Source organism: Maniola hyperantus, chromosome 14 (assembly GCF_902806685.2).
Source record: "Maniola hyperantus chromosome 14, iAphHyp1.2, whole genome shotgun sequence".
Taxonomy (NCBI): Eukaryota; Metazoa; Arthropoda; class Insecta; order Lepidoptera; family Nymphalidae; genus Maniola; species Maniola hyperantus.
In genome coordinates, this window is record NC_048549.1 from 9,301,177 (window position 1) to 9,319,624 (window position 18,448).

The following is an 18,448-nucleotide window of genomic DNA, read 5'->3' on the forward strand; positions in this document are numbered from 1 at the left end:
GGTACCTACTTACATTTACCTAAGTACCTAGGTACTAAAAGTTATTATTTGTAAAGTATTAAATTATTTTTGAAATATAAAAAGCGTGTTATTAATAAAATAGTGTTATAACAATATTATGTGGGGCTTCTAGTGGAAATCCCTATTATTTTAATAACAATAATTTCAACTTTGCAAACATTCAATATCTGAATCCGAAATTGACCAGTAGTGCCATCTATTGTCAAACCGAAACTTATTTTATTGAACAGCGCCATCTCCTAGCAATTGTAATAATATTTTCTTTTGTATTTAACTTTGCTACTCGACACTAGATGTCACAATTAAAGAATAGGTAATATTTTTAAATTTGATTTTATGACACATTTGAAATATCGAAGATTTTTATTATTTTACAACTTAGCTATGTAAAATAGACATTTTTTTAATGGAACATTTAATAAAAATAAAATCAAAATAATAGGGAGTTCATGGAATTTAAATGTAATAATTATTAGTTATTGAAGTGGCAACACCACAGACACATGGAAATTGGAATTTATTTTCGCCGGCACGAATATTCTAGATTTCAATTTTGAAGATTAGAAAAGTCAAGTCACAAAATAAAATCTCCGTTCATTTGTCTTGATCTGATAAAAGTTAATACTGCAAGAAAATGTCCAATATCGTGAAACAATTAATTCCCTTGCTGGACAGAGTTCTTATCAAAAGAGCCGAAGCAGTCACAAAGACTGCGGGAGGCATCGTGATACCAGAAAAAGCTCAATCCAAGGTTCTTCATGGAGAAGTCGTGGCTGTGGGCCCTGGAACAAGGAAAGAAAATGGAGACTTCATCCCCATTTTGGTGAAAGTGGGAGATAGAGTGCTGCTCCCCGAATACGGCGGTACCAAAGTTAGCTTAGAAAATGATGAAAAGGAATACCACCTCTTCCGAGAATCTGACATATTAGCGAAGATCGGAAATTAATTTTAGTGCTAGTTATAATTTGCTGCGGTTCGGTTAATTAGTGTAGTGTATGGATGATGATGTGATTGTGTAATATGTTCAATGCTGTGGAACATAATGTTGTATTTGCATTTATTATAACAATGTTATAAAACTGGTTGTATTCATTGTAACCTCCTGTATTCCTCAAGCAGTAAGAAATTATCATAGGGTTTCATAATCAATGTTAGAGGTTATGTCAACATAGCATTGAATGTCGATTCTGAATAAAATTATACTGAGAACATTGACAAATGATAATTTCAAAAATTAGGTAGGTAATTAAATAAAAAACATTCAATTACGAGTATTTTAATATTAAATTAATTTATTTCTAGAATAATACTAATGAATTAGAATTAACCTGGATACATTCTAAAATAATTAGGCAGCGTTTCAGCTGGCTACACAGCAAGTAACATTTCTAGTCTCACAGAATGAATAAAATACCTAAAACAAGTTGCCTGTTTGTTGTCTAGAGTCTGATATTATGTTCTAATCAAAATGTAGAAGATCTGGAATTCCAATTTATATACTTTTAATCTTCAGTTTTGCAATGTAACCAGTAAACAGACATACAATCACAGTTGACAATATTAAAAATCACATTTAAAAACTTAGTGGCAAGTGCATATTATTTTTATTTAGAATGATAGTAAAGCAGCATATTAGGTTAGGCAGTGTCTTTTTGCCTATATGAAGTGCATACCACTGAATACTGATAGAAGAACAAAACAATGTGTATTAATTCATTTTTATGGCAATTTCCTATAACAGCTGTTCATTAATCCTGATAAAACTATTTTTACACTAATTAAGTACATACTCTCAAGTTCAAACATGCACAAGCTACATGTACAAATAAATCAGGCAGTAGAATATTTACAAGCATTAGATAACAACTAGCCTAAATTACAACTACATTCCTGACTTCCATACCAAGTAAAATAACACTGATCAAGTTTAAAGGAATGCAATAAATTATAATAATTAGCAATTACTAAAACTTTTTATGCATAAAAAGTAACAGATAACCCAAATACAAAATGATAAGTATATATATATATATATATATGCCTAGCCTTTTCCCATGTTAGTTGGGGTCGGCTCTCCTAACCATATTTTTACAACGCTTTGTTTGACAACACTACAAAGCGGAGATGTCATTCTACATGACATCCTGATGTACATTACTTTATGCAGCGTACTGTACCTACGCTTACCTACTCAACACAGAAACAGTAATATATTTTTTAACTTAGTTACAAAAATAATAAATTTTTAGCAATATGTGCTGAACATAAATAATACTTTATATAAATAAGCTAAAATATAAAGGTACATGATGATGGCATATCAATACATTTATTCTAATTTTGCATTACCAGGGTGAGTTGCTCACAACAAATAATACCTAGATCTATACAGAACACTGCTCAGACTTAAGACACATTAAACAAGATAAAATATCTCACAAAATATTTGCCTCATTTTAACTTTATATGATCAATAGTTAAAGTTAAATTATGGTTAATGTTAAGATAAATTTTGGTCCAGAGTTTAAAAGCCTAACTTGTGAAAACTATTTTGCTTTTATATATGGTCAAAGTTTAATGGAAACTGTAATGTAAGGCTGTTAAGACAGCCTGTTATGCAACTGGACACAAGTAAAGTTTGAACAAACTCATAATATGCTCTATAGATTTTGTCTTGAGATCTTGCCTTTCCTCAGAGTTTAAAATGAGCCATGTTCAGCCTATGAATTACATATCCTGCAGGCTTTTCTAGTACTGAAAAATGGTATTTGTGGATCTTGATGTATTGTAAAATCAGCATATTACAAAGTTACTGCAGGGATATGGCTGTACGTCTCACTGCAGCAGACAAAGCTGGGTTTGGGTCAGGCGGTTCTGTTAGAAGCTGGACTGTCTTCCAACAGCCATCTTCATTGGACTGTCGGAGTGCTTCCATTGTTGCCTGGACTCGTTGTCCGTCTTCAAACGTTGCTGCAGCTTTTACTGGCTCTTTAATCCAATCCATTTGTTCCTTAACAGGTAAAAAGGCTTCCTTTAATGCACTTATCATCTTGCAAAGTCCTTTAATATATGGCTTGGGGATTACACTTGATGCACAGCTCAAGTCCTCAATATCTACATAGATTACTTCTTCTTTATCATGAGGCCTTTTACCCTCTTCTTCTATAATACTTTTAGGGTTTGTCTTGTGTAATCTGCCATGCAAGTCTCCCCCTCTAACAACTAGATAGCCGTTTTTACTACATACATAAATTTCTTGATTGAAACAGGGCCCCGGTAGATGGTTATTCAAAGTAGCTGTCACTAGCAAACCTTTGTCCATTTGTAATTGGAATGTACAGAAGTCCGGAGCTGTAATTTTCCTGATGCCATTAACTTTAGCAGTTTCCTCCACAAATGTTCGCAAGACACCATGTACCTTCATAACTTTCTGGCCGCTAAGATACGAAACCAAGTCTATGACATGACTGCCGACTAACGTGAGTGTGCCACCACCCATAGTGTCATCACAGAGCCAATTAAATGTTTCGCCTAGTAAAGATCCCATTTGCACTCGCACGTCAATCAACGTCAACTCGCTCGGATTACCCAGGTAACCATCGAGAATACATTTTCGCATATGGCTAAATGCAGGCAGAAACCTGAGAGAATGATTTATTATTGATATAAGGGTTGGATAGTACTGAGCGGCTCGCACCATTTTCAAAGCCTCCGCTTGGCACAGCCCCGCAGGCTTGTCGCTCACGACATGTTTGCCGATACCGAGAGCTTTTACGGATATTTGGGCGTGTAAATTAGGCGCACACACAATGAAAACGAGGTTCACATTTTTCTTCAACAAAACATCGTCTATTTTGTTAGTGAAGAACGGTATTTTCAGCTCCTTTGCAGTGTTTTCGGCTTCTTGTAAAGTCACGCCCCATATTGCCTCCACTGGGAACCCTTTTTCCCTCAAGAACGGCACTAAAACTTTAGCTACAGACCCAGTCCCGAAAACACCAATACCGGGCAGCATTTTGATGAAATAACTCTTGATTATAATTAGCACATACTAAGATAGTAGCTCATATTGTAATTCAGTCTTTGTTAATTACTTCTTTATTAATTATTAAGAGAGGAAATGGCATAGTTAAAGAAATATTCTAAGAAAACTCGTTTCGTTCAATTTGTTATGAATATATATTATGTCAAATGTCAAAACAAGAAACGTCAATTTGACACTGACAAGAACTTGATGGTTTCAGTTTCGTTCAACAATAAATAAAGTTAAAGTATAATAACCATCTACAAGTTTCGTCAACAAGTTTCCGCAAAAAGTTTCTGCAACGAGTTTCGTGTGCAGGACCACCAGAGTGATGCATGGCTACGGCATGTACATTGTACAAGTGTTCCTACTGCAGATTTCAGACGCATGCAGCATGTCGATAAGGGTAGGCAGAAAATACATATTACCATTTATTATAATTATACTAGCTTATGCTCGCGACTTGGCACGTATATTCCGTGACAGGATGAGATGGTAATCGGGGTATGAGACGGGGGACACTCCGCACACCCCCGCACGTCACCCGCGCTAGCCCGCACCGGGTTAGCGCGGGGGTGCGGTGCGGGTGTGCAGGTCGTTCCCACCCCGATTGCTATTTTCACCTGTATTATTCTGTGACTCTACCTTCTATTGAATTTAACGAATTTGTGTCTACTCGTGCTGTACCTACTCTCTACTAATAAATAATTACTTACCTACTTAATTGACCTCTACATACCTAACTACCTAAGTTAGGTACTTGTGATTGCATCAACGATCTTTAAATAGATTGGATTATAATTGGATAGAAAATATAGAATATCCGCGTTTCAATTTCTACTTAGTTCACAATCTAAGTTTTTTAAGTGGGTTTAACCTACCTATATTGATTGCCTGAAGGTATTTATTATTATTTAATTTGTAGTGTAGGTATTAGTAATAGAACGTGTAATAATGGAATAAAGAATAATATTTGTAGAAACAACATCAGGCCTCGTAAGTCTCCGCGGCGTTAGCTCTTAAAACGAATCACCTCGTAGCTTCAGCTCGCGCCTTGATGTTCCCCACCTGGATGAGTAGGGTTGGCACACTAACAAAACCACTCCTTAGGGTTCCATACCTAAAAAGAAAAAAAGGAACCCTTATAAAATCACTCAGTTGTCTGTCTGTTTGTCAAGAAACCTATAGGGTACTTCCCGTTGACTTAGAATCATGAAATTTGGTAAGTAGGTAGGTAGGTCTAATAGCACACATAAGGGAGAAAATCACCAAAGACACCATAAATTTGTGGTTAAATCATTTAAAAAAAGTGCGAGTCAGGCTCGCGCACCGAGGGTTCCGTAGTACAGTCGTATTTTTTCAACATTTTACACGTTAAATAAAAAACTATGATTCATAAAAATAAATAAAAATCTGTTTTAGAATCCACAGATGAAGCCCTTTCATAATATGATACCCCACTTGATATAGTTATCTTACTTAGAAAATTAAAAATACTAATTTTTAGTTCATGACCACAATTTAATTTTTTTTGTGTGATGTATTCACAAATTCACGGTTTTCAGATTTTTCCCCTAATATCAGCTATAAGACCTACCTACCTGCCAAATTTCATGATTCTTAGGTCAACAGGAAGTACTCTGTAGGTTTCTTGACAGGCCGACATACAGACAGACAGGCAACAAAGTAAGTCTTATAAGGGTTCCGTTTTTCCTTTTGAGGTACGGAACCCTAAAAATGCACCATCTCGCACCAATTAAATATACCTACCTACTTATCTACCTATTGTACTTAGGTATACCTACCTAACCTTTCATATTCCACGCTTGAAGGCATATTTTGCAGTTTGCACGCATTTTTCATATTGAAACTTAGAAACGCTAAATGTGCCAACCCTAAATGAATCCTATTTGAAGCGATCCGTCTTAAACATCTCAGTTGAGAGCCGGTACTTGATCACTTCCACAATTAGGAACAACTCAAACAAAAGATCAACAAATCGAAAAAAAAAACTTCGCTTTATACCTAAGTACGTACCTATAGATAAGGCAGAACTTATAAAATTGTGCAATTAATTAGCCTTCTTACAGTTATATTAATTTTCTTCATTATTTAGATTATAGTAAGTAGTAGATATATGGATAATTTCTCATAGTGAGATAAAATTAAGTAATATTATTTGCCGGCAATGGGTTGATGGTCATGATGATCCACCTTTGTTATACACTAGATGATGCCCGCAACTCCGTCCGCTTGAATTTAGGTTTTTTAAAATCCCGTGGGAACTCTTTGATTTTCCGGGATCAAAAGTCCCTATGTCCTTCCTTTGGATGCAAGCTGTGTCTGTACCAAATTTCACACACTTTTCGCATTTATAATATAAGTATGGATAAGTAAAATAAGTAAATAAGTAATAAGTATATTAGTTATAACTTATAGATTCATGCAAGGCACCTACATGAAGTTGGACACTCCGGCAAGTGGTCAGCATGAAGCATCCTTAAGGTTCTTAGGGTTCTCTCCTCCCTAAGAAAAATATATCTATCTATAGTCTATACCTACTTAGTAGTCCAGTCAATTAACTTAGGCAAAGACCCATGTAGTTAGGTATGTAAATCCTGGGTAAATCTGATATGGAAATGGCTCTTCATTTTTTACAGAAGTGTGGAACGTAAGGGATGCTCAGCACGTGTTACCTATGTTCACAAAGGATTGGGTGTCAGAAATCAGAATAGGAAGCGAGACCACGACCTCGCTGTCAATCATAGCTCTGCGTCCTCGTATCGCAGAGGTATAGTTTTGCAACGAGTGGCTCATACTTGTGTTTAAGTATCGGTATTCGGTATAAGTAAGGTACACTAATAATGTGTGCGTTTGCGAGCGCTTGCTCACGACTGATTGGTCCGACATGCACGCACACTTATCTACGCGATGCCCATGTAAACGACGTAACCACAAGTAAAGTTCACTAATTGTCTTCGTGAATTGCAACTGTATTCTTTACGAAATGTTACCAATTTTAGCTAGGTAGTTAATGATACTTTTATATACTTTTAATACTTTATTTATTTATTGCACAAAACACAAAGTAAACATAAAATGATAATATGTACCTACCTACTTATAGCTGTGATAGCCTAGTGGTTATAAGACGTCCACTCTTTATTCGGGAGTCGGGGTTCGAATACTGTAATAAGTCGCACGAATAAGTCGAACTGTATCTATCATCTTGTACAGAATTAATTCAAAAGCACATAATACTGATTAAGAATCTGGCGACGGAGTACCTACGTCTCTCTTACTTCTATAGGTAGGAACTACCCGTCTCCCTTACTTCTATAGGTAGGAACTACCTGTTCTGCATTCCGTGATCAAAATAATTATAGTCTTTAGTCTAAATATATAAAAGGAAAAGGTAACTGACTGACTGACTGATCTATCAACGCAGAATTCAAACTACTGGACGAATCGGGCTGAAATTTGGCATGCAGATAAAGCTATTATGACGTAGGCATCAGCTAAGAAAGATTTTGTAAAATTCAACCCCTAAGGGGGTGAAATAGGGGTTTGAAATTTGTGTAGTACACGCGGACGAAGTCGCGAACATAAGCTAGTTTCTAATAAAAACAATTGCCATATTTAAACCAATATTATCTTAAAAGTTAATTGTACCCGTTTATTAATGCATTATTGATGTATAGCACAGTATTTCTCATTAGTCCGCAGATAATCCTGAAACAACCGGGAGGGGCGTGCGGTGCGTAGGCGCCGCCCAAACGCGCCCGCCTTACGATCTCACAGCACATATTCAAAAGACACCCGTCCCTAGACTCGACAAGACAAGGGTCTTTACCCCTACTAATCCGATCCTAACTTTTTGTAAAATCAGTTTTTATTTTCCTGAAATCTTAAATTACCTAATTAATATGTTACAAGGTTGAAAATTAATTAGTGTTTATGTGATTTGTGCAATAAAAATGCCAAGGAAACGTAGATCTCCGCCCGTTGAAAAGAGAGATGACGTGGATGACGACGATTTTCTGTTCGACGACTCTCAGTCCAGTTCTGGTAAGTGGAAAAATTGCCTACCAGCTGTTCCAATGCATACCTATGGTTCCGACTTCCGTATCTATCTGAAAAGGAAAAAAGGAATCATCGTAGGGTCACTTCATTGTCGGTTCTGACTCACTGACTGCTTGTTTGTCTGTCAGCCCTTTTCTCAGGAATGTTATCAAGTTGAAATTAAACTTAATATCAAATTGGAGCTTTAAAAAATCAAGCTTCTTAGTTACCGCAAAAAAAGAAATTGGTCTTTTATGCCGCATAGACACAAATCAAAACCTATAAAATAGGTACCTATACCTACTTCCCATAATTGACCTTAAATCATGAAAAAAGCTAGGTCTCACAGCACAAGTAAAGGAAAAGTCCGAAAATCACTATAATTTTTTTGTTATTACAAACTAATATTTTTAGCTTTGATTTTCGGGCATATACCTAAACTAAAGTAGCCCATATCTATGGAATAATGATGATGCAAACTACCTGTACCAAATTGACTGTGCCCATTACTTCGTCCACGTGGAACTAGTTTTGGACAAAAAGTAGCCTATCTCCGTCGCCGGCATGCAACTTTTTACGATTAGGTATGACATTTTGTCATAATCGTAAAAAGTTTCAAGCAAACAGACTTTCTCATTTTTAGGGTTCCGTACCTCAAAAGGAAAACAAGAACTCTTATAGGATCACTCTGTTGTCTGTCTGTCGTGTCTGTGAAGAAAACCTATAGGGTACCTACTTCCCGACTCCCGTTGACCTAAGTAGAGGCTAGAATCATGAAATTTGGCAGATAGAATAGATCTTATAGCACAAGTAAAGGAAAAAATCCGAAAACCGTGAATTTGTGGTTACATCACAAAAAAAGTTAAAATGTGTTCTGGAAAAAAATATTTACTAAATCCCTTTTGGTTCAACTCAATAAGTCAAGATCTCAGCCTGCGTGCCACGTAAAGAATTAAAGATTAGGGACTCGAGTAGTGATTGTAATTTGTCTGACTGATTTTAAAGCATAATATTTTCAGTCGGGCGGCACAAGCCCGTGGCGTGTTGAAGTCCGTACAAGAGACCTGTGTCCAGCTGTGGACGTCTATCTGTTGATGACGACGACGATGATGATGATGATTTCCTAATTAGACGTGATTTCAACAGGTAGGAGCGGGCACGAGCCACAACACAGAAACGCCGCCAACGCTCGCGAACGGGCTCGTATGAGGGTACTTTCGAAGGCTTTTTGTAGGTAAGTAAGTAGACAATAAACATAGGTACCCAGGGCAAAGCTGTGATAGCCTAGTGGTTAGGACGTCCACCTTCTAATCGGAGGTCGGGGATTCGATCCCGGGCACGCACCTCTAACTTTTAGGAGTTATGTGCGTTTTAAGTAATTAAATATCACTTGCTTTAATGGTGAAGGAAAACATCGTGAGGAAACCTGCATGCCTGAGAGTTCTCCATAATGTTCTCAAAGGTGTGTGAAGTCTACCAATCCGCACATAGCCAGCGTGGTAGACTATGGCCAAACCCCTTCTCACTCTGAGAGGATACCCGTGCTCTGTAGTGAGCCGGCGATGGGTTGATCATGATGATGACCCAAGGCACAGAGTAAGGGCGTTTGTGCACCGAATACGGATGGTATTAGGTTTGTTTACGTGATTCTTCGAAGTGGCCGTCATACAAATACGTACTCATTCAATTCGTATTTTTGCGGAATCCGTGATTTCACGGATGAGTGCACAAACGCCCTAAGGATATGATAATATTACATACAGAGGTTCAACGAAGCCGTCTAGACAGAGCAAGTAAGTCCGTAACGAAGGAGCGAGGATCGTCGTGGTCGTCATTTACCTTGCAATCATAGTCGGACTATACTGTCTCTCTTGATACTGTGCCTAGGCTGAGTTAGCGCTCTATATTATGGAGAGTCTGTGTAAAGTCAAAGTACCTACCTAAGAGTTTCTACACTCTTTAGATCTCAGCCTTCATCCTGATTCTTGAGTTTCTGAAGCACACAACGTATGAACTTTGCGATACTATGCCAGCGCGGGTGCGTCGATATTTTTAAGCTGTACCTACTAGTGCAATGTGAAGTGAACAGTTTCTTTTGTGTTAGGTACAAGTTACAACAGGTTACCTATAGGATTTGCGTAGTTATGAATAGGAGATGCCGTCACGTCCGTCGCGTTGTTGTGACTATCATTATTTTAGAAGGTTTTCAAACAGTGTGTTTATATTTTAAATCCGATATCTTGCATAGAGATCAACTCGCCTATATTTTACTCGAAGTTTATTCGACTAAAATAATATGTTAAAAGCTCTTGGCAAAAGACAAATAAAAGTTAGTTTAAACTATGTAATTTTATTTTGAAACACAATAAAATAATACGAAACGATCTTTAGGTTAAAAACCACTTTGCCATGGGTGCCGGCGGATACGAAACTGTCAAAACTCGACACGCTGCGACTGGCGGCTTCTTACATCGCGCATCTGAGAGCGTTACTCCATGAACCACGATCCGCACATACTCCTCCACATCCATTAAATCTGGTAAGAAGACTTCAGTAGTATTTCCCTTACTAGTAGAGAGAAAGCAGCCTGAAGTTGAATTTTTTTATGCTAGGGTGCAAAAAAGGCATACCAACGACATTGTGAATACTGGATACGCTACGTCTGGGAACGCTCCTCCATGAACCTCAGTCCACAGTCCACACTCAACGCATAGGTACCCTTCCGCGCCCATTAGATAATAGTTAATATTTACTGACTTTTGTAATTTCTTTTTATTTACAAACATATTTAAAATATTTACAGTTTATATCTATGTGACTTATCTAATTACTATATAAATCATGACATATTAGATATATATTACATCATACATTACATCATATTTACTTAGTAAGTGGAGTGCCTCTTATTAGGATAAGTATAATAAAGCAGCTTTAGCTGCTTAGGGTTGAAAACCACTTTGCCATGACTGCCAGCGGATATGAAACTGTCAAAACTCGACACGCTGCGGATGGCGGTTTGCTAAATGCACATACATCCATTACGCTACACTTGGTAAGTATTCTTACTATTTCTTTTATTAGCAGACAAGAAAGCAGCCTCAAGTTGGAAGTCTCTATGCTAAAGGCATACGAGTTACGACATTGTAATTACTAGACAAGCTGCAGCTAGTTGCCTAGCAGCTTCATACATCGAGGACCGCAGAAAGTTCCTCCACGAACTTCGGAGCTCGCATGCCTACTCTTCCTCACCGATTAATTATATTAGGAAACGAGAAAGCGGCTTAGGGTTGAAACACACTTTTTCATGGTAGCCGGCGGATACGAATACGAAACTGTCAAAACACGATACGCTGCAGCTGACGGCTTCCTAATTTGCACATTTCAGAGCGTACTCCACGAACCATGGTCGCAAAGTCTACCGACGTCTTCCTACCTACGCATGGAAAACCTTTATCACACATTCAGAATCTCAAGTTTCTAAACCCAGCAATTTGAGCTGTATTTTGATAATAGGTATAATGTCAATCAGCTTTTCCTTTAACGATTTATTACTATTACTAACGACCCGCCCCGGCTTCGCACGGGTAGGTTATTACAATTAGAGCGTAGAATTTGACTCTTGTCAAAACCACTAATTGTTCACAATTTATTCCCTGTCTCACTTGTCATCGCGTTAATTCATTCGTGACATGAGCGGTTTAGGAAACAAAGCCATGTGTGTGATGTGCCTATTTAAGCCTGAAACACACAACGCGCCACGAATCAGCAACCCGGCTTTAAGAAGTTGTAATCAAAGACATTTGATATTATATACGGCTGTAATACATGAATGTACAGTATGCGGCAGAAAATAATATACATCGACCTTTAGAAAGACTGTTTTGTAGAGCATTGTCTTTGTCGTTGAGACCGACAAAACGTCACATAGGTATGAGTGACAGGGACAACGTTCTACAAAGCCGAAATGTCATTCTAAAGGCCGATATACATTATTTTCTGCCGCGTGCCGCGATCATTGTACCTAGTCCTACATCATACCTAGGTACAGTTCTTGCAATTCACGAAGGCGAGTGAACTCTACTTGTGGTTACGTCGTATACTTACATGGAAATTACGTAAGTGTGGGTCCATGTCGGACCAATCAGTCGGGAGCACGTGCTTACAAACGCACACATTTAATATACCTTTCGTATACCGATGAGCCACTCGTCCTCGTGAAATGCAAGAACTATAACCACACGAGTAGATATTATATCTACTCGTGTGACCAGTGGCTTGCAGCTCATAGAAGCATAAACGCACTGCTTACCCTCATTGTAAGAAATCAATGCTTACTTTTTTATAACCTAATAACCTGCCGTAAAACAAGTTCATACCTAAATGCATACCCTGGCTTTAACTCCTGTGCACGCCACTGCGTGTGACTATACTACGTGAAGCGCAATATCCTGCAGTCGCCCGTCACCGTCGACGTTTGGAGTTCGATGTTCAATAAAATCATTCACTGCACAGGTTCAACGGGAAAATTTACTTCACTTCATGGGATGCAATTTTAATAATATAGAAAAACTTACAAAGCGGAAGAGAATAAAACCTAAAGCTAGCCTTATCTAATTACTGGAAGTACAAGTTATGCCCGCGTGGAATGGTGCCAAGAATACTGGCTGCATTTCCGCGCTGGACTAAAGGTTCGTACGCACCTGAGCGGCGCGGCGCGGCGCTTCAGTCCGACTGCAGAACGCGTCACCTCAGGCCGCTCGACGGTGCCTACCGCACTACAACTTCAGTACGCGGCACCTCGCGTCACTTGCGCGTCACTTTTATACCCGTTCGCGTACGAGCGCGAAGCGCCGTGCCGCGCCGCTGGGTATGTCGCACTAGCGTCACTGCACTGCGCGTCGCTTCGCTGCGCTTCAAAATATTCTCTCCATATTCTGTGCAGCGCCGCTCTAGTGCGATATGCGCCATACAAAATGATAGAAATGATATTTTGACGCTCTGTGCCTCGTTGTGCAGCTCGCTGAAGCGCCGCGCCGCGCCGCTCAGGTGCGTACGAACCTTTACAGTAAATTTTGTACTTTTCCGTAACCGCAATGAATCGTACGCGGGAACGGAGGTAAGTACCTTTTTGCTAAACGCCACCGCGACGCGACGCGTAGCTCAAAGCTGTCACCGGCGGATTAGGGCGCGCGCGCACGTTCCACGAAATCTCTACATCGAAATCCACGAAGGTCTCCGAGTGACAAATGGGCTGAAGCCGAGAATGGGGATGATTTTAAAAATATTTTAGTAGGTAGGTAACTGTATCTATTATCTATACTAATATTTTAATGTGAAAGTGTGTCTTTCTGTCTGCTAGCTTTTCACAGCCCATTTGCTTAACCAATTAGACAAAAAAAAACGGGCCGAGTTGAGAACTACCGCCTTTTTGGAAGTCGGTAAAAATTTTGTACAAAGAAAGTTTGCATCTCAGGGAAAGACATAGGCTAATTTTTGCCCCGGAAAATCGAAAAACTCCCATGAGATTCTGAAAAAAACCCTAAATCCGTGTGGACGAAGTTGCGGCCGTTAAGTAGGTAAGTATCTAAGTATTTGTTGGTGCACTACAGAAATAGCTTGCATCGTGGAGACGGGCATAGGCCACTTTTTATCCTAGAAACTCCTCCCCGATTGCCATTTCAACCTGTCGCGTACTATTGGTATATCTATATTCTATACCCAAAAAGAAATAGGAGTAAGGCTAGTGTCCGCGTCTTCTTGGGGGTTCCGCTGACGGTGATATCCTCAAAAAACAAACCCAACTTTTTTACACCCTTAAAGCAAGAGGTTAAGCCTTTTAAAACAAAAATAAACATTGGGTATTCGGAACCGAGGCGCAAAGATAGTAACAAAAAGATTATAACAATAAACACGGTTTACGCGTTGCGCGCGCGCTGACCAAAAGTTTGCAGCTGCTTGGGGTATAAATAAAGTTTATCTCCGGACGTTTAAGAGATGATCCAGTTTTATTGTTTCCCTGGACGCTTTTTGTATGAGTGATTATAAGGCTTTGTTCACACACACAGGATATATTTCGGAGAGTGTGCCCAAGAACATGATGACGTCCTATTTCCTCCTTCACCTTTTTAGGGTTCCGTACCTCAAAAGGAAAAACGGAACCCTTATAGGATCACTTTGTTGTCTGCCTCTCTGTCAGTCTGTCTGTCTGTCTATCTATCTGTCTGTCTATCAGTATGTACATGTAGTAATGTACATCGACCTTTAGAAGGAGATAGCCGATTTGTAGAGCATTGTCTCTGTCGTTGAGACTGACAAAACAGCATATAGGTATGAGTGACAGAGACAACGCTCTACAAAGCCGAAATGTCATTCTAAAGGTTGATGTACATTATTTTCTGCCTGCTTCTTTATAAAAACAAACAAAATATTCAAAGTTAAACTTTACATTTCGACCTCCCAAGATGACATGTAAAGCGATGATAGCCTAGTTGTTTAGACGCCAGCCTCCTGTTCGGGAGGTCGGGGGTTCGATCCTGGGCACACAACTTTTCGCTTTTCGGAGCTATGTGTGTGTAAAGCAATTAAATATCACTTGCTTTAATGGTGAAGGAAAACATCGTGAGGAAACCTGCACGCCTGAGAGTTCTCCAAGGTGTGTGAAGTCTGCCAATCCGCACTTGACTAGTAGACTATGGCCAAAACCTTTCTCATTTTGAGAGGAGACCCGTGCTCTGTAGTGAGCTAGCGATGGGTTGATCATGATGAAGATGACACGTTAAAGATGAGCTGCTTTTCTCTCTACTCTACCTAATATTCTACCTACTAGGTTTCTAAGTAGAATGCTTTTTTTCTTTTTTCAGGCTTGGCCATTCGCTTTTCAGCACGGCGGATCTCTAAGCTGCACGATTTCTCAGCGATGGAGTCTCAACCAGCAAAACTCGGAATCAACCAGGCTCCAACAACCGCAAAGAGAACTACAAAACAATTGCAGCGATACTTATAGACAGGAGTATTCCGAAAACGATTACGATGATAGAAACTACGACGAGACAAACGAAGAGTGCAATCCTATGCAATATACCAATTATGGTTATAAGGAAAATTATTATGAAATGAGAAATTTGTATTCATCCGACGGGTTGATGAATGTGTGATAGCTATTTTTAATGGGAACCTTTTTTTTGGGATGTGTTACGCGTAGAAGGTTGAAAATTAGAATTATCTACTTCCCAATAGGTAACTTACAAGTGACATGCAGTGATAGCCTAGTGGTTAAAACGACCACGTCGGCCTTCTATTCGGGAGGTCGAGGGTTCATCCCAGGCACGCACCTTTAGTTACACTTTTCGGAGTTATGTACGTTTTAAACATTTAGATATCACAAAACATCGAAACCTACACGATTGACTTTGGAGAACTTTGAGACATGTAAGTTTTCTATTGTTCTCCGAAGTTTTACGTATTTTGTTTAAAAAGTTAAAACGCATAAAACTCCCAAAAAGTTAGAGTTGCGTGCTCGAGATCGACATGCCCTGTGACAAAACAACTGTGTGCTAATGGGTAATTTTAGTAAAATTAAGTACATACGAGTAGGTATGCACACCTAACTGTCTTTAGAAAATGGTCGATAATTGCCTATCTGAAGTATCAGCAGAGTGAACTATCTCATATCTGAAGTCTGAACCTATTGCAAAATAATTAAAGTATAATACTTTTATGAAGATAATTATTAATAAATATATCCCTATAGCGAATTATTTTAAAGTAGTTATGTATAACATCGGAAATTGCAATAAAATAATTATTATAAACTTCTGAGTAATTTATTGAAAATGGTACCTACGTACACCAAAAAATTAATTTGGTTACCCAACCCGAGTTTACAAAGGCGACAAACTACGTCAACCTTTTGATCTTAGATGAAAGCACCGTTTAAGTGGTAACCTAATATCCTAACGCTCCCCTGACAGGGGAACCTGACAAAACAAACAGTTCCGCAAAAATAATTTTACTGATTTTACACGTTCACGATATTTTAATAATGTAGGTATTCTTTCCTGTTGCTTTTAATTCTGTGCTTACGTTCCCATACTCAACAGGATTTTATATTTACTTACTCACCTGTAGAAAAAAATCTTTCACTATAAAACGATTAGACTATGTATTTATGACACCTACCTAACTAGTAACAGTATTATTTAGTGCTTGCTAGCTCTCTTGAATTGTTGTAATAAAGCTTCGGTCAAAGCAAAGTAAATCCCGCGCGAGCTGCGGAATAGCGTAAATCGCGATGGTGCTGCCCGCTTCTTTGAATACGTCGGTAGTTTGCCGACGAAATCAGCGCAAATGATCGCATACCGCATTCTGCGTGGTATACGCCCCTCAGGTACGATAGCTTTTATTCTACTTAGAACTCTTAGGTATTTATTTAGTGACGTAAAATCTGATAGAATAAGATAAGGACTTAAAAATTGAAACATAAAATCATTGATTTATTAACTACCTTAGATACAACATCACCTACAAATTCAGATGCAAAAAGCGTCTACAGTCATCTATACAAACGCAGCTATAGATAATATACACCGAGGCTCCACCCGGATCACAAAAACCAACCATATCAACTTAGCGTTAAGATTCAATTTTGTAATGAATGTTCGACAAGTACGATGTTTTGCGAACCACACCGCAGTATTTTCTATGTTCCGAATATGGAGTCGCGTTTTTATTATTATTTTAATAATTTTTTTTTGTCCGCGTAGGAAATATTCTACACGTAGGTGATTTTCTGTCATTTAGGACGGAAGAACCTATTTCATAGCCTTTATTTATTCCTTATCTTAATTATTTACATATTTTTTAAAGCTATACCTACTTATACATTTTATATCTAATATTAATTGTTAATATTTAAATATTTATGTTAGTCTTTTTATTTAGTATAGGAAAGCGTATGAAGTGTGTGTATGTTCATATTATCTGAGTGTGTACTTATGTGTGTGTGTTGATACAAGTATTTTGAATTGTGTAATTTTAGTACATTAGTAAATCTTAGTATATCTTATATTATATTCTTATTTTTCTTCATACTTAGATAAGGACCCCTCTTGGGTATAGGCCTCCTCCAGTTATACTTCCAACAGATGCAAGCGACCTTATATAGCGATAGTTTTCTTGAAGAGTTTATATTTGTTTTGGGGGAGTTTATTCTTATTTCATAATATAACTGTATGCATAACTGGAGGGTTTTGGTCGTACTCCTCCTCGGTGACCAGCCGTGTTGGAGGAGGGAGAGGGTTCTTTTTGTAAATTGCTATTCTTCTTGATCTATTATATGAAAGCTTGCACTTGGCTCTGGGGAGAAGAAGGATTCGTTAGGCGTAGATTTCGTTGATTGCTTAGGAGTCCAATATGATGATAGGGTATTCTTTTTCTGTAAATGTGTTGGATTAATTTTGCTGGTCTTTTTAGTATGTTTTGTTTGGTTGTCTGGAGGTGTTACAGATAAGTTGCGTTTGTTGCGTGGTTTTTCTTCTTCGCAGTTTTCCTTTTGTGGGAGAATGATAAGTTTGTCGTATTTGATATATGCTCTGTTACCTTTTTCCCTTTCTACTATTAATTTATCTTGTAATTCCTTTCTTTTCTCTAAAACTTTAGGTGGATAGTCTTCTTTAATGTAATAGTTAGTCTTCTCTAGCAACTTTTTGTTTTGTAAAATTTCAATTTTCTTACCGAATGTGGTTAGAGTTATCATAATTGGTCTAGTTTTACTACTTTTTTTACCCTTTCTTCTCATATATTCAATTTCCGAAGTTGTGCAATTTACTTTCATGCTCGAGTTGAAAATTTCAAGTATTATTTTTAGAAGGTCTTGGTAGCTGCGCTCTTTTTCTTCTACGCCAAAAATTATAATATTTCTGGATCTCATTTGTTTTTCAAGAAAGTAAACTAAACGTTTTTCCTGTGTTTCGACTGTCGTTTCTAGTGCTTGTAGCTTCGATTGTACCTGGTCGAACTTTTCATCTATTTTTTTCAGTAGGATTGTTTCGCTATTTTTAATACTGTCTTTCGTTGCATTAATATCATTTTGAATATCCTTGAGCATACGCTTTATATCATCCATGTTTTTTTTTTTTTTTTTTACAATATTCTTAGAAAATCAGCAAAATTTGAAAACTTTCTAAATCCCGGCCTGTGGATCGAACCAGGATTATGATGGTTTTAGCCGATCGTTCGACCGCTGAGCCAATGTTATTGATACTGGTTATAACGAAATTTTTAACTGCGTTGACCGTTGATGTGTCAATGTTTTTATTTTATGCACACCCTCAAAAAGTT

General features: G+C 38.0%; 4 protein-coding genes across 4 annotated transcripts; 2 read left to right on the plus strand and 2 right to left on the minus strand.

Moving 5' to 3' along the window:
- The first annotated feature begins 498 nt into the window (after positions 1 to 498).
- Positions 499 to 1,100, plus strand: LOC117988467 (10 kDa heat shock protein, mitochondrial). Its single transcript, XM_034975618.2, has one exon. The coding sequence runs from the start codon at positions 656 to 658 to the stop codon at positions 965 to 967; it is 312 nt and encodes a 103-aa protein (XP_034831509.1). The 5' UTR covers positions 499 to 655; the 3' UTR covers positions 968 to 1,100.
- A 181-nt stretch (positions 1,101 to 1,281) lies between these two features.
- On the minus strand, positions 1,282 to 4,208 carry LOC117988463 (glucose-fructose oxidoreductase domain-containing protein 1). Its single transcript, XM_034975614.2, has one exon. It carries the CDS (start codon positions 4,034 to 4,036, stop codon positions 2,831 to 2,833), a length of 1,206 nt encoding a protein of 401 aa, XP_034831505.1. The 5' UTR covers positions 4,037 to 4,208; the 3' UTR covers positions 1,282 to 2,830.
- A 3,574-nt stretch (positions 4,209 to 7,782) lies between these two features.
- Positions 7,783 to 16,596, plus strand: HLH54F. The gene is made up of 4 exons (XM_034975617.2): positions 7,783 to 8,113; positions 9,254 to 9,341; positions 10,499 to 10,646; positions 14,971 to 16,596. The coding sequence occupies exons 1-4, from the start codon at positions 8,023 to 8,025 to the stop codon at positions 15,262 to 15,264; spliced, it is 621 nt and encodes a 206-aa protein (XP_034831508.1). The 5' UTR covers positions 7,783 to 8,022; the 3' UTR covers positions 15,265 to 16,596.
- An 827-nt stretch (positions 16,597 to 17,423) lies between these two features.
- Positions 17,424 to 18,233, minus strand: LOC138403281 (chromosome partition protein Smc-like). Its single transcript, XM_069503154.1, has one exon. The coding sequence runs from the start codon at positions 18,231 to 18,233 to the stop codon at positions 17,424 to 17,426; it is 810 nt and encodes a 269-aa protein (XP_069359255.1).
- Positions 18,234 to 18,448: the final 215 nt, after the last annotated feature.

Excerpts from the sequence above, each read along its gene's own strand:
- LOC117988467 (XM_034975618.2), top strand. The coding sequence starts at position 656 with ATGTCCAATATCGTGAAACAATTAATTCCCTTGCTGGACAGAGTTCTT.
- LOC117988463 (XM_034975614.2), bottom strand. The coding sequence starts at position 4,036 with ATGCTGCCCGGTATTGGTGTTTTCGGGACTGGGTCTGTAGCTAAAGTT.
- HLH54F (XM_034975617.2), top strand. The coding sequence starts at position 8,023 with ATGCCAAGGAAACGTAGATCTCCGCCCGTTGAAAAGAGAGATGACGTG. Across the intron at positions 8,114-9,253 it reads CGACTCTCAGTCCAGTTCTG|GTAGGAGCGGGCACGAGCCA; the intron begins GTAAGTGGAAAA and ends TGATTTCAACAG. Across the intron at positions 10,647-14,970 it reads CTCCACATCCATTAAATCTG|GCTTGGCCATTCGCTTTTCA; the intron begins GTAAGAAGACTT and ends TTCTTTTTTCAG.
- LOC138403281 (XM_069503154.1), bottom strand. The coding sequence starts at position 18,233 with ATGGATGATATAAAGCGTATGCTCAAGGATATTCAAAATGATATTAAT.